The sequence below is a fragment of the Mizuhopecten yessoensis genome, unplaced genomic scaffold, assembly GCF_002113885.1.
Source record: "Mizuhopecten yessoensis strain PY_sf001 unplaced genomic scaffold, ASM211388v2 scaffold9977, whole genome shotgun sequence".
In the NCBI taxonomy this organism is placed as follows: Eukaryota; Metazoa; Mollusca; class Bivalvia; order Pectinida; family Pectinidae; genus Mizuhopecten; species Mizuhopecten yessoensis.
Genome location: NW_018408317.1, coordinates 599,962 through 613,993, shown reverse-complemented (window position 1 = coordinate 613,993; position 14,032 = coordinate 599,962). Strand labels below are relative to the sequence as shown.

The following is a 14,032-nucleotide window of genomic DNA, read 5'->3' as shown; positions in this document are numbered from 1 at the left end:
AACAACTAGAGGAAGTGTCATGGCTTATAAACCTCTTTACCTGTCTAGATAGATAGATCCTTACACAATCTGCATAACTATTAATCAGACAACTCTTACAGGTCCCTGCGGATAAATTTGTTTTGTAGATTCAGGAATCTGTTTAATCTGACCTGCTGTGTATTGTGGACATTCAGATAGAAAATCTGATCCCATGGTGTTCAGGACAGGTTTACCGTAATTGATCTAAGTTATGTAAACAAACTGACTTTAATCATAAAACAAAACATTTGACACTTATTCAAAAGCACTAATTAGGCAACTGTCAAATAAAAAAATATAAGGAAAGAGGCTCCATATAAGGAAATAGATGTCGCTAGTGTCAAATGTGCAATTCTATATTCAGCAAACTTCACAGTATGTTCGTTCCCCTAGACACAAGCGTTACCCAACGCAAGTGTCAACTACTGTATTCCAGCTTGTGCATTTTAGCAATCTCACATGGCAAGATTACATTGTAACTTACAACTGCTGAATACTGGGAATATTTATTCAAAATTCAGACTGTATTAAGATATTGAGCCTGTTTTGTCTGCATAAATCCAATACCATACTTTAATTTGTCATACTGCAAACCTTTCAATCAAAGGAAAGTAAAATGACTATTTTAACTGAATGCATTAGCTAGATACTAAAGTTTGGAAAGACTGTCACATCTATTGTTACACATAATAATAATAATTCGAGGTTCTTATATACCGCATTATCACAACCTAGTTCTTAGGTCGTCTCAAAGCGATTCACAAATTATTATCCGTGGTTATAGGGCCTTTGCAACCAGCCAACATTTTTCTCAACTCCCTGGGGAGCAAACAGCCGGTGCTGCCATTTCGGCACTCACAACTAGTATTCAACAATTCTATCACTGCCCAACCACATACTCATTTACACAGCTGAGTAGACTGGAACAAGCCGAGTAAAGTATCTTGCTCAAAGGTACAACAGAGTGCTGTGCCGTGACTCAAACCAGTGCCAGGCGTCCTAACGCTGGACTACGGTGCCTCCACATAAATATATGTATTTGAAAAATCTCCGACTCACCTACAGAAACTTAATTCAGCCCTTAGTATGATACATTTGCATTTATATATACTGTTTGGGATCTTGATATATAAAACCATAGCGGAGTGGTCTACCTATTGAGTTAATTACATTGTATTGCCAGGTGCAACCAATGGTGGTTGTTTAACACAGGGACCTGGGAATTTGTTCCAGAAGCTATTGTTTGAGTTCAGAGAAATATTTAACATTTTCTAGGCTTAAATCTAATTTCAGTTAAAATGCAAGCTCCGAATGATAGTTTAGATGCATCTAATATTTCTTTGAACACAGCATTTAATGTCGAAAAACAGCTTCTGTAACAAGTTGTTTGGTCCCTCTGGTTTGGTAGAGGTTTGAGTATAAGCTATTGACGACCAAGTAAAAAGGTATGGAAACTGAAGGACACTTTTTGACAGTATTTTGATTTTATAGAAACTGGAAGAAAATGGGATGATATATGACTTACAACTATATTTAATCTAAAAAAATCTACATGTACAGGATAAGTTACATATTTACAATAAAAAAAATATCACAGATTACAAAATTTACCCATTGAATTTACAATATCTTCAGAGATGTATAACAGTTCATGTTTTGTAAAAATATTTCGAAAAGCAAAATGAGACTTCATCAACAAAATCATCAATTATCCCTTGATTTAAATGTAAAATAAAGCAGATGTTATAAATACAATATATACATGTAATTAATTACAAGATTGGGAAATAAAGGCATCAATAACGTTCATACTTTGTTACACAAATGCCCTGGTTTTTCATTTTTTTCATAAAAATGTGGAACCATGATTTTGAGAATCTATTAAAAAGTATATACATTATTGATTATATTTGCCATCTGCAGCTTAGGTTATAAAATGAAAATGTTTTTATTCAATAAATGCAGGCACAGTAGCATAAATAAGCTGTTCCCCAACAATGATGGTTGGTTATCATATTGAGCTTTTAACCTGAGTTAGTTCAATGTAGAATTTTCAAAACGATGTTTCCCTCGATGGGTTGTTCTATTTTGTTTTATCTTTTTGATTTTGCAAACTAACCACACTACAGATAAAATATGAGTTTGGGAACCTTTTCTCCCATAACAATGCTTAAAATGTCCAAAAATTCTATTTATACAGAAGGACATTTTTCAACCCTGAAAAATTTCAATTAGAATAATTGTGCAAAACACTGTGCCCTCTTCTGTGAGGTAAAAGTTGATAAAGGGATTTTGACCTGTATACTAGTCAATGAAAATGCCCTCATTTTGTTTGACCCACACTACAAATGTTTTTAACCCAATAATGCTACACAGGTATAGTGAAGAAACCTGTATAAGCTACAGGAAAACAGAGATATATCATTATTTATCAGTTTAAATGGAGTAAGACAGGCACTTGAATGAATTTGTTTATGTCTGGGGTTAGGTTTACAACCCAACAATATAATATATGTGTCACATGAGCACTGATAGCTACCATTCATGGGAATGACATGAAATGTCCATACCGTCATATAGTATAAACGTTTCCCCTTTTTCGTGTTTTTCTTGTGGGTTAAAATGATATACAATCTATAAAACACTACTAGGTCAATTAATGTTTTGATATGCTTACTAATGAGTTAAAACCTTACAAATTCTATCATGACTAAAATTTCGCTTTGGATCTCACATTTGACTATATATATTTTTTTCAATATTAAAATGTTATGAAATAAAAGTATAAGAACATGTCACATATGAAATTGAGTTAAAAGGAATTAATTTATTACAGCCTATCACAAAATGTCCTCATCATCATAGTAATCCTGTTTAGGTTTTGCTATTTTTTTCAATAATTTCTTCTTCTTCTTTTTCCTGCCTCCACCTTCCTGAGGTGCGTCAAGGGGAGGTAACTGTGACGGCTTGATAGGCTGAGCCTGTAGGTAGTCGGAGTTGACCTGCCTAGCCTCCATGAAGTCCTCATCGTATTGTTGACGAGACTCTCGCACCTCTCCGATGGGGTCCGGACGTGAATACGATGGATAACTAGGTTCCTCTTCATCCTCATGGAATCGTTCTACATACTTGGGCTTTGACTTTCCTCTGGAAAACAAAGATACCAATTTGAATAATGAAACCAAGAAAATAATACTTTAATCTATATCCTTGAAACAAGCTGTGAAATAGAAAGATTCAAATTTTATAATCTCAGAGTCATTAGTGATGCTGCATGTTTTCTAATTTAATTGTGTTATCTGCAATGAAGTTTTGAATAGGAAACACTAAGTAACACTTAATTGGCTTTTAACAGTGACCTTGAACTTTGACAAAGGTAGCTAACCATTATATACAACCACCGGTATGATAACTGGTATACATAGATCTACAGGTATGGTAACTGTTTTATCAAGTTATCTATTATAATAACAAAGCTAATACTTGAACAAAGAAATGTCATGTGAATGGATGTTTTTGGATAGGCATTGGTGAACTTATATGTCAAAACATTTCCATGCAGTAAAAAATAATATTGCAGTGTCATCAAAAAAAGGACAATAAGGACCAAGAAATACCACACTAAATGGAAAGGCATGCTGAATTCTCACAAAAAAAGGACAATATATATACATGAGTGGTCAAAGTTTCTTCAGTAGCCTAAGCCTTTACGAATTTGTTTGAACTTTGACCCATTTTTGAAAATTTTGTGATTGCTCGACAACCTTGTGCATAGTACAACACACAGTGCATTCAACACACCATCTAGTGTTAAAACTTCTATATGAAGCAAATTTTCTTTGGAGTTCAAAATATGATGTTGACAATCAAAAAGTGCTTTTGATCTGGTAGCTTATGATACAGGCCTATCCAGAAATATTTCATAAAAAGTAACATTTTCTTTGAGGAACTCATAGTCTGGACAAAGGAAAGTGAACAGGTCTTCTTCAACTCATTCATCCCCGAAGACACATTTGAACTCTTCTAACTCAAAGGTTGGAATAGTTCATTATGACATTTCAGGGGTGAATGAGTTAAACATTATTATGTTTATAAGACATGCATTGTATTAAATAATGTCTAATATAAATGCTTTACACAGAGACCAATACAAAGCGAGTCTGTCGACTGTATGTATAAAGACACACCGGGTCAGATGATGTAGACTAAGATCACGTCACACACTGGGTTATAAGTGACAGATATATATTTCATAATTCAAATACATTCCATGGAGTCATGGTCATGTTTTATGAACATGGGGCATTAATGTTGGGATATTAACAATAACATAAAAAGACTTTTCAACCAGGCAATTAAGTCAGCAGTAGATATATATTATGGCCAATATGACCACTGACCTTTAGCCTTGACCCAACTGGACACTAGATAACTTACCTGTTGGTGTGTTGCTGTTGGGTGGAGGGTTAATTTATTACACCAAATACATGCTCGGTCAATAAATATTATAAATCTATCCCATAAGCATTGAATGTTCCTATGGCAACAACTTATAAAAGCCTAATTAATACCATATAATGGGTTATTAACATGAGCTTTCATTTTCGCAATTTTGATACAAAATTAGATTTTTTTAATTTACACTCATTTTTAATCTCACATCATTCTCTTCATCATATTTTTGCAATCAAATTATTGACCCACGAAATTGCAAAAAATTCCATCCCTGTAGAAATATCTAGCTATATATATATGGTATTAATTAACTCATTCACCCCTGAAATTTCATAATGAACTATTCCAACCTTTGAATTGGAAGAGCTCAAATGTATCTTCAGGGGTGAATGAGTTTATGGTAGGGATTTGGGGGTAATTAGCAACATATATAGGTTATAATTTGCAGAGCACAAAAACATACTATTGAAAAAGCACAAAACAATGTCAAAACTTGAAAACAAGCTAAAAGATGCTGGAGTCAACAATTAGTTGCCCCAGTTGTGATGTAGCATACAACTGTGAATGGTACAGTGCACTAAAATGTATATTCCTATATATCCCTTTATGAATCATAAAAAAAACAAATATTGAAGCAATAAGTGCAATATCACTAACAGTATTTTAATACTGCAAAGTGATGGTTTACAACATTATAGGTTACAAAATTAGATTAATTCAAAGGATATCTGAGCTACGTATCAATTATACAGGTACAAAGATATAAATGGACACAACAACTCTTATTTTCTGAAATAGGAACATTTTAAGCTTCAGACAGCTAGGTGTCACTTGATTTCTTGATTTGAACTTTGACCTCAATTGTAACCTTGACCTCGGGTAAGGGTCCTAAAACTGGCTGAACACACACTGCCTGGTGGTCGTTGATATTTCATTAAAAATATTCTACGATAAAGAGGTTTATCTCCAGACAAGAAACCTTTAATTGAACTTTTGACCTAAATTTGCGATCATGACCTTACAAGTGAGGGTCATGAACAAAAAATTACCCATGATGCAGGCCTGGCACATCTCTTACTTGGGTTAATTATAATTAAGACAAACAGACAGTAAAGATGGACATTCAAGAAGATAAAGATATTTAAGCTATCTCTAATCTTATTCTTCAGAGTAATATTCCCATTGCTTATCTTCTACTTATTGTTATAAATGTCATTATATTAACACTATGAAGCTTACAGAAGCTTGTTTTGTCACTACACATATAACCAATAACTGTGATTCTTTATTTTAGATAGCAGTTTCATCTAACAGAGTACTGCGAAATCATTTTTTATTTTTTTTATTTTTTATTTCGTTGATTTCATGTGTTATTTTCATCCATAAAATTCATAGGTCAAGTAATTACAAGCTTGATGTAAAGCAATCCTCCCTTTAAGTGGGTACTTGCAATCCACTAATTCATGTACATGTATCTGCGAAATGGTGTCTTGTTGGGAAACTTATTAACGACGTGTGTGGCCCCCACAAAAATATCTGATTTCAGCGTAAGTATATCTTTGTCAGATCAACCTGTTATTTCGGGGGAAACCTCAAAAGTTATTAGATATTTTCCATTAAACAATATGTCAGTGTAGCAGAATGTTTTGGGTCAAATTCCCTTTCCTTTTTGGGTAATTTTAATTTTTCGGTCAGAAGGATAATTGATTTGAACCACTCAGATGTATTCATCAAAGTACTGATTTTATTTCTGCTGAATTTTCATGATTCTGAATATATAAATGTGATAAATATTGCCAAATTGTTTTAAAAGCTAATATCTGTTTTATTAATTCAATAAGAAAGGTGGTTTTAATTTTATTTTGATGTAACTTCATTCGATTTTCATTTCAATGCGGCAATTCAACTTTTATTTAAATATCAAACATTTAAAATTTGAGCTACAAATGTAGGCAGCAGTATACGTTCCAGCAATCTTATAATTGAGAATAAAAACTATGTTCCAAGACCGACCGAAACATTCAGAAAAAAGGCAAAGTCTAATGATGATAATAGTAATCCTCGAAAACAACTGTTTGAATCATTTCCATTGGTCAGAGACTTATTGGCATTTTTAAGAGTGATAAATCTATGCTTGTTATTGTTTGTTATAATTTCTTGTGATGGGTTTAACAGCCAATTAAAATTAAAGCAGTGGTGTGATATCAATGGTTAAGTTTCAAAGTTTGAAAGTTCGAGCATACCCAACAATCTATTGTTTTCAGTTTGTTTGTACAGTATATATATACTTCCTTACAGGAAGTTGTTCATCAAATTACTGGTGTCCACTTCCTTCAATACTTTTAACTTGAACATGTACGGTATGTAAAGTGTACACATGCTATCACTCCTGATTTTGATGTCAAATTGAGCTAAACACAACATCTAGCTGAAGTCGGTGAAGTAGAAAATATAAGTCACAGTGACCTACTTTCGATACACTTGTGAAGTATTCTTCAAGTTGTATATATAAATATGTATATCTCGGAGCATGCTCGAACTTTAAACTTTTATAACAGTCTACATATCTAATACCGACTATAGCATCTGTTAGTGTCAGAGGTTAGAGGTAAAGTAACATGGGAGATCACTTACTTCTTGGACCGTTGTCGTGGAGTAGGTGGTTGTGACATGGCTTGTATCTCAGCCATAGATTCGCGGCGGGAGAACTCCTTCACTCTCGCCGTCAAATTCACATTAGAACTATTTACACTGCCACTGAAAGTAAAGAAAAGTAAATCATTAAACTTACACCCAACAAGAGTTACCTAGTGAAAAGTATACAGTAAAACTTGTGTTAAAAGACCACCCATAGGATGTCCTAACAATGGTCTCTTAACACAGGTATTCTTTTGGTATATGTATTCTCTGAATACAGGCAGTGTCTTAATACAGATGGTCTCTTAATACAGGTGGTCTCTTTATACAGGAAGTATCTTTATACAGGTGGTCTCATTATACAGGTGGTCTCTTGATAAGGTTTTCTCTATTACAGGTGGTCTCTTAACACAGGTAGTCCATTAATACAGGTGGTCTCTAAACACAGGTGATCTCTTAATACAGGTGGTCTCTTTATACAGGAAGTATCTTTATACAGATGGTCTCTTAATACATGTGGTCTTTTAACACAGGTGATCTCTTAATACAGGGTACTCTCTTTATACAGGTTTAACTCATAAAGAAAATATTATGATCGCAAACATTAAAAGTGGTCTTTTAACACAGGTGTTCTCTGAAAAGAGGTGGTCACAGGAAAAGGGTTTGACTGCGCATTAAAGCAAAACATGTATAGATTTCAAATAGAAGTCATTGTTCTGATATAAGAGCATATTATGAAGAGACAGCTTTAACAAACAGTAATCCAGTTGCAATTATATTGAAACTCATTTCGTATTTAATTGATACTTTTTGACATATTCAGAGAAATATGAGGAAAAAATACAATTTTAATGACAAAATCAAAAAAAATGTTTTCATCAATTTAATTAAAAAGAAAGACATGTTAGAAAATATTTTAAAACATCCACAAAATCACTCACACACTTTGTTTATTTAGAATAGAGATACTTTTGAACACATTACAGTTAACAGGTTTTACATTATTCACTGCTGGACTTACTCTTTATCCCTAGATACCGGTGCTGGCTGCATCTTCTGTGGGTCATAGATTTTGCTCATTATTTTCTTGATGTCCTCTTCCGTCTTTGATGGGAATAATGTCCGTAGCACATTATTCAGGTCCTCTTTCTCAAATCCACCGATACTTATCAAACGCGATATCACCAGCAATTCCTAAAACAATTTCAATAGAATAAAAAAAAATCTCAGACCAAAACTACTTCTCAAACTATATAATCACCAGTAACTTCCAAAACATAGAATGAGATATATCACCAGTATTGCTCTAAAATCAAACCAAAAACTATTTCTAGGATTCTTACAGTGATTTTCTCTGTCAGTCAATATAATCATTAAGTCTCCATGTGTTAGTTTGTGTCAGCAGCTAGCTGCTGAGTTTTTATAGGCCTGTCAAATTTTGATGGCAGTATAATGGTATGGGGTTGTCCGTCGTCCATCCGTCCGGCGTAAACTTTAGTTGTCCGGCAATCTTCTACATTGTTTTGACTGATCTCTTTGAAACTTGGTATACATCATAATCATGATATGAAGTTGTGTCTCCCTCAAAAGAATTTTAATGCGACAATTTTACCAAAAGTTATTGCCCTTTGTTTATTTCAGTATTTGATTTTTGTCCGGCAATCTCCTCCTGCATTTTTCAACGGATCTCTTTGAAACTTGGTATACATTATAATCATAATATGAAGTTGTGTCTCCCATAAAAGAATTGTGATTCAACAATTTTGCAAAAGTTATTGCCCTTTGTTCATGTTCATTTCAGTATTTGATTTTTTGTCCAGAGATTTTCTCCTACATTTTTTATAGCATGTCAGCTAACCACTCTTAGAATGATGCAGATCTTATTTCAATGTAAGAAAGTATATAACACTATATGGCATTCGACGGGCGTATATTGTTCCGCCCCACGCTACTCTTATTTAATGTCAAATCTACTTGGGCAGGTTCTTAAGTCGTGTCCAACACATATAGGTAAGTAGGCTTGTATGGTGGGAAATGTAGATATTATATATATAGGTAGCTTTTATCTAGGTCACATTCGCATATCCCAATCGAAATGGTTCAGGTGGCGAAGAATTATTCTACGGACGATAAATAAACATACTTAGATCGAACTGTAGGCAGAGCTAAAGAATGCAGTTTCGGAGAATACAAATAACATATCAATAATAATATGTTCTTCTTATGTACATCCACTAAATTATATAACTATCTTAAAATTTACATTAAGATTGATCTTGTTTAACAAAGAAATAACACAAACTAGCGACAGTCAGAATTTTAGTTTCGGTCAGGCGCGTCTGGACCCCTGGATATATACTTGTGCAGAATATTCCTGAGGTCAGCCTCGGTTCAGATCTGTGCCTGTCAATTTTCTTTCAGGTTCAACCGTTTCAACTGGTTGAACCGAATACACAAAAGGGGCCATAGTGTTTAAGTAATAAGTAAAAAACTTTTTTATAAAATATGGATTGAAGTATTAAACAAACACAAGTTAAGTGGTTTGAGCAAACATGAAAAAGTGTATGTAATATTAACATTTCAATTAACCTTTTCAACCCTATGTAACTTTAATAGACTCTACCATGCATTGATCTGGATAAGTCCATTATGGTCTACAGTGGTGAAAGACTTAAAGCAAATCTTTTACCTGTTCTTGAATCTTCTGCAGTCGTTCCATCTCAAACAATCTCTGCGTTTCACGGAGTGTTTGTGATATTTCTCTATCCAATCGGTTCCTATCAACCAAAAAATATATTTATAGTTAAGACATCAATTAGATGACAACCAAAATATTTCACTTAATATTACCTGATTTTTTTTTATGGATTCTAATGATTATATAACTTTTCAACATATATAGCATACATATTTCGCTATTTCAAGAAATCAAACAAGCTGATTTTAGAAGACTACTTTGCCTGGCAACTGCTGAGTGATGTGGTCATCATGCTTAATCATATAACTGAGATTGGTTCTCCTTTCATATTTTCAAACATCTTCATGTGAATCTTTCCCTTTTTCATATTTTGTCGAATTTTTATTTATTTGGAATTTTGAAATCAATTACCCGGTACAGATTTTGATGACATTTCAGTATTCTGTTGGAGATTTTAATGAAGAGTTCCCGAAACGAGTCATATTGGTCACTATTGATGATATCTATATTTAATTGACCCATGTCGACCAGTTATCAATAATATTGTTACCTCATCTGTTCCATTTCAATCATCTGTTTATGTAATAACAGAGCTTTCTTGATCTTCGCAGCAACTTTATTTTTTGACTGGCTTAAGATTTCCTGAAGCTCCTTCTCCTGTGTCTCTGCCATGACTTTCTCTCGCTGTTGAAGTCGTTGCTTCAGACGCTTCTTCAAGGCCTGCGAAAGGATATAACAAACACATCAAATGATGTCGCCACACTGCTTGAAATTTTAAATCTTTATGTAGAGACTCTATAATTAGGTCCTTTTTATTACCAGAACCATATCCTCTACAAGGTCAGGGAAACCAAACTTGAATTGCCTTTTCCATCCAACTACCTGATTGTATGAGGTGACAAATGTTTATATATATATATATACATATATATATGATAAAAAAGATTAAAAGTCCATGTGAAGTAGGTAAGTGTAACCAAATAAAATCTACTGACCGACTATAAAAAACAAGCTGTTTTTACCCTTCACAGGGCTCTTCAGTTTTATATTTAAAAAGGACAACATTGCGATGTCTCAATTACATGTTGTCATCACACTACAATGGTAACGTTACGTCACAATGTACACAAGATTGGTGGACAACCCAGCAAAAATGTAGTTATATATAGCCCCCTTTAGGGGTCTTCTTCTGTGTCTCTTGCTTTGGGGTCACTTAGAAGAGGAAAACTGTTGTCCAAATCTTTAGATTTGCATTTTTATTTTCTACGTTTACCTTACAAATTTATCTGTCTCTCTTTGCTACATACTAACTGCTTATTCATTTTTCTACTGTATAGCCTTGTATACCAGTTAAGTTATTGTGTTTTAATTAGGTCATCTAAACTTATAAGATTTTATAAAACTTCAACAGATCTCTTGATTTTTTTTTTTTATTTATATTTGAAAGTATGTCAGTTAATTGATATAGTAAGAACATGTATTAACTCATTCACCCCTGAAGACACATTTGAACTCTTCCAATTCAAAGGTTGGAATAGTTCATTATGAAATTTCAGGGGTGAATGAGTTAAGGAAGTCAGGACATTCCTGACAGCTAGGCTGATATTTACTTTGTTTACCATGTTAATGTCCACTTTCATTTTTAAAAATACTATTCTTTTCTCTAAAGCTGTGTTATCCCCCGATATCCTAATCTACGTCCTACAAGCTTTGCAAGATGACTATGTGATAAACATTGAGTTTAAACTTACACAGATTCCCAGTGTAAGGATACAGGCTTTAATCACCATACCTGAACAATTGGCTATGTTTTTTATGGAGCACAGCAGGTGACACATTTGGATTCCTGTTGTTAATCAAACTAACATACCTTTTCATGTTGCCTCTGTCTATCTGCTAAAGAATGTTGAAGTTTATCTTGCTCCTAAAAATAAATATAGTTTCAGTCATCAAAATTCATTCATTCAGTAGGAATTCTGTAAAACAACTTAAAGTATTAATAAACATTGGTATTTGTATTCAATACATTTTATATGCCTTAAGTAGGTGAATATGATATTAGCCCTGATCTGTTGACCTTGATCTTACACCTAATCCAGTGACCTTAATCATAAATCTGATCAAGTGACTTTGATCTTAACCCTGATCTAGATCCATTGACCTTGATCTTAGCTCTGATTGGGTGACACTAATGACAGTTCTTGAACCTGATCTGGCGACCTTGATCTCACACCTAATCCTTGATTTCAGCCCTGATCTTGTGACCTTGATCATAGCCCTGATCTGGTGACCTTGATCTTTGACCTTATCTGTTTACCTTAATCTTACACCTTATCCTTGATCTCAGCCCTGATCTGTTGACCTTGATCATAGCCATGATCTCGTGACCTTGATCTAGGCCCTGATTTGGAGACCTTTATCCTAATCCCGATCTAGTGACCTTGATATGTGACCTGATATGGTGACCTTGATCTTTATCCTGATCTTGTGACCTTGATATTAGTCCCGGCCCTAGTATCACAAAAGTTCTTCAGAAATAAGCCGGACATGAACATTCTTCCCTTTGAACACTCCACTCAAATGTTTCATAATTCATTCAGCTCGAGGCAAGAGCTGATTTCTTAAAATTTCACTATTTCATTTAATATTTGAGGAAATGTTACCATTAACACAAACCCGATTTACAAAAAAAGAAAATGTAATTTAAGCTAAAAATCTTGTGATACTGAGGCCAGATCAGACGACCTTGACCATTGCCCTGATCAGATGACCTTGACACTGAGTCTCGATGACGCAGCCCACCAAGAAAATGGCCACAATAATAGAAACTTGACATTAAACATCTACTACTTGACCTTAAATTATCCCAAAATCATCTTTGACATTCTCGCTCGGCTAAGTGATCTGTACCTCTTTGTAGCGCTCAATGATTTCCTGACACTCTTGATTGCCTAGGACACCTCGTTCGTTTAGGTCGTCCATAAGGTTCATCTTGAGGTCATTGATGGCCTTCTGCTGATCCTCAATCTTAGATAGTTCATGTGCCTTCGACACCTGCAGTGCTGCAACCATACCACCAAGTCGTTCTTCCTGGTTCTTCAAGGCAAGGGCACGCTGCTTCAACATCTCCACCCGAACCTAGTGTGAAAATTGGCATTTTTTGTTAATAAAGCAGAAAGTTATGATAAGCAATGACAACGTAGCCTGAATATTTAGAAAAATAAATCAATTTTGTTTAGAGTTCAGTTTTTGTGTTTATTTTAATAAGTATGGCACTGTTAATGATTTGGTGCCCTTTTGAAATGATATGATAAGGGGAAAATGATTAAAACTGAACCTCACAAGAGAGATAATTAAAAAAAGCATATAAAAATTAAAATGTTTATGTTAACAAGAGTGGATTCATGTTTACACAACCATATATCTATATCTTTGTAACTGTTTCAGTTCCTGTAAATTCTTCTGATATATATAAGTAGATGTAAAACAGACCAGCTCATATTTTAATTTAATTAAATTATTTATCTAATCTAAAATACCATGCTTGGCACACTTTTCACCATTTTTTTCAGATTTTGGCATAATAAAGTCTGTTTTAAATTATATTGTTGCCATGGGAAAGTATGATTTTCTTACTTAGAGGTTTGGTTTTGTTTTGTTTTGTTTTGTTTAACGTCTTATTAACAGCTAAGGTCACTTAAGGACGTGTCTTAATGTGCTTGCGTTTGTGTATGCAGGAGACAGGGTATGTTGGTGTGCTTGCCCCCTTGTGATAGCGCGGATCTCATGCCGACTTTATAGTGCTATCTCAATGAAATACCATGCCAAAGGTACCCATCACAGCATTCCGCCCGGTCACATTATACTTAAAACGGGTGAACCAGTTGTTGCCATTCCCCTAAATGCTGAACGTTAAGCATGGAATAACAATTACCATTTTTAAGGACTTTGGTATGTCCGGGCCTGTGGTCTCACCTGGGTAATCGCTCAACAGTGAGGTTTTGCCAAGCAAGACATCTGGTTCATATTCCCAGCTTTTGTAATAAAGAAGTTCTACAAATACTCTGCCAACATTCATTCAATGATGCTTGTTTTACCAGTTTTATCTTGCAATAAGCCCAAGGATCAACAAATAACTCTGACTCAAAGGGGGAGGCTTATTGAAGGACACTAGGATTGCAGAGGGGGGCTTATGAAGGATAAAAGAATTGCAGTGAGGGG

At 34.2% G+C, this 14,032-nt stretch overlaps 1 protein-coding gene across 1 annotated transcript in view; it reads right to left on the bottom strand.

Annotated features, from left to right (window-relative positions):
* Positions 1 to 928: 928 nt before the first annotated feature.
* The window catches only part of LOC110459153 (trichohyalin-like), a 37,121-nt gene continuing 24,017 nt past the window's right edge, over positions 929 to 14,032 (bottom strand). The window contains exons 23-29 of the mRNA XM_021511265.1: positions 12,722 to 12,949; positions 11,682 to 11,735; positions 10,362 to 10,531; positions 9,803 to 9,890; positions 8,135 to 8,307; positions 7,111 to 7,233; positions 929 to 3,168 (exon numbers count right to left, since the gene is read on the bottom strand). Of these exons, the coding sequence (XP_021366940.1) occupies positions 2,862 to 3,168; positions 7,111 to 7,233; positions 8,135 to 8,307; positions 9,803 to 9,890; positions 10,362 to 10,531; positions 11,682 to 11,735; positions 12,722 to 12,949 (1,143 nt within the window). The 3' untranslated portion in view covers positions 929 to 2,861. The remainder of the gene's footprint in view (positions 3,169 to 7,110; positions 7,234 to 8,134; positions 8,308 to 9,802; positions 9,891 to 10,361; positions 10,532 to 11,681; positions 11,736 to 12,721; positions 12,950 to 14,032) is intronic.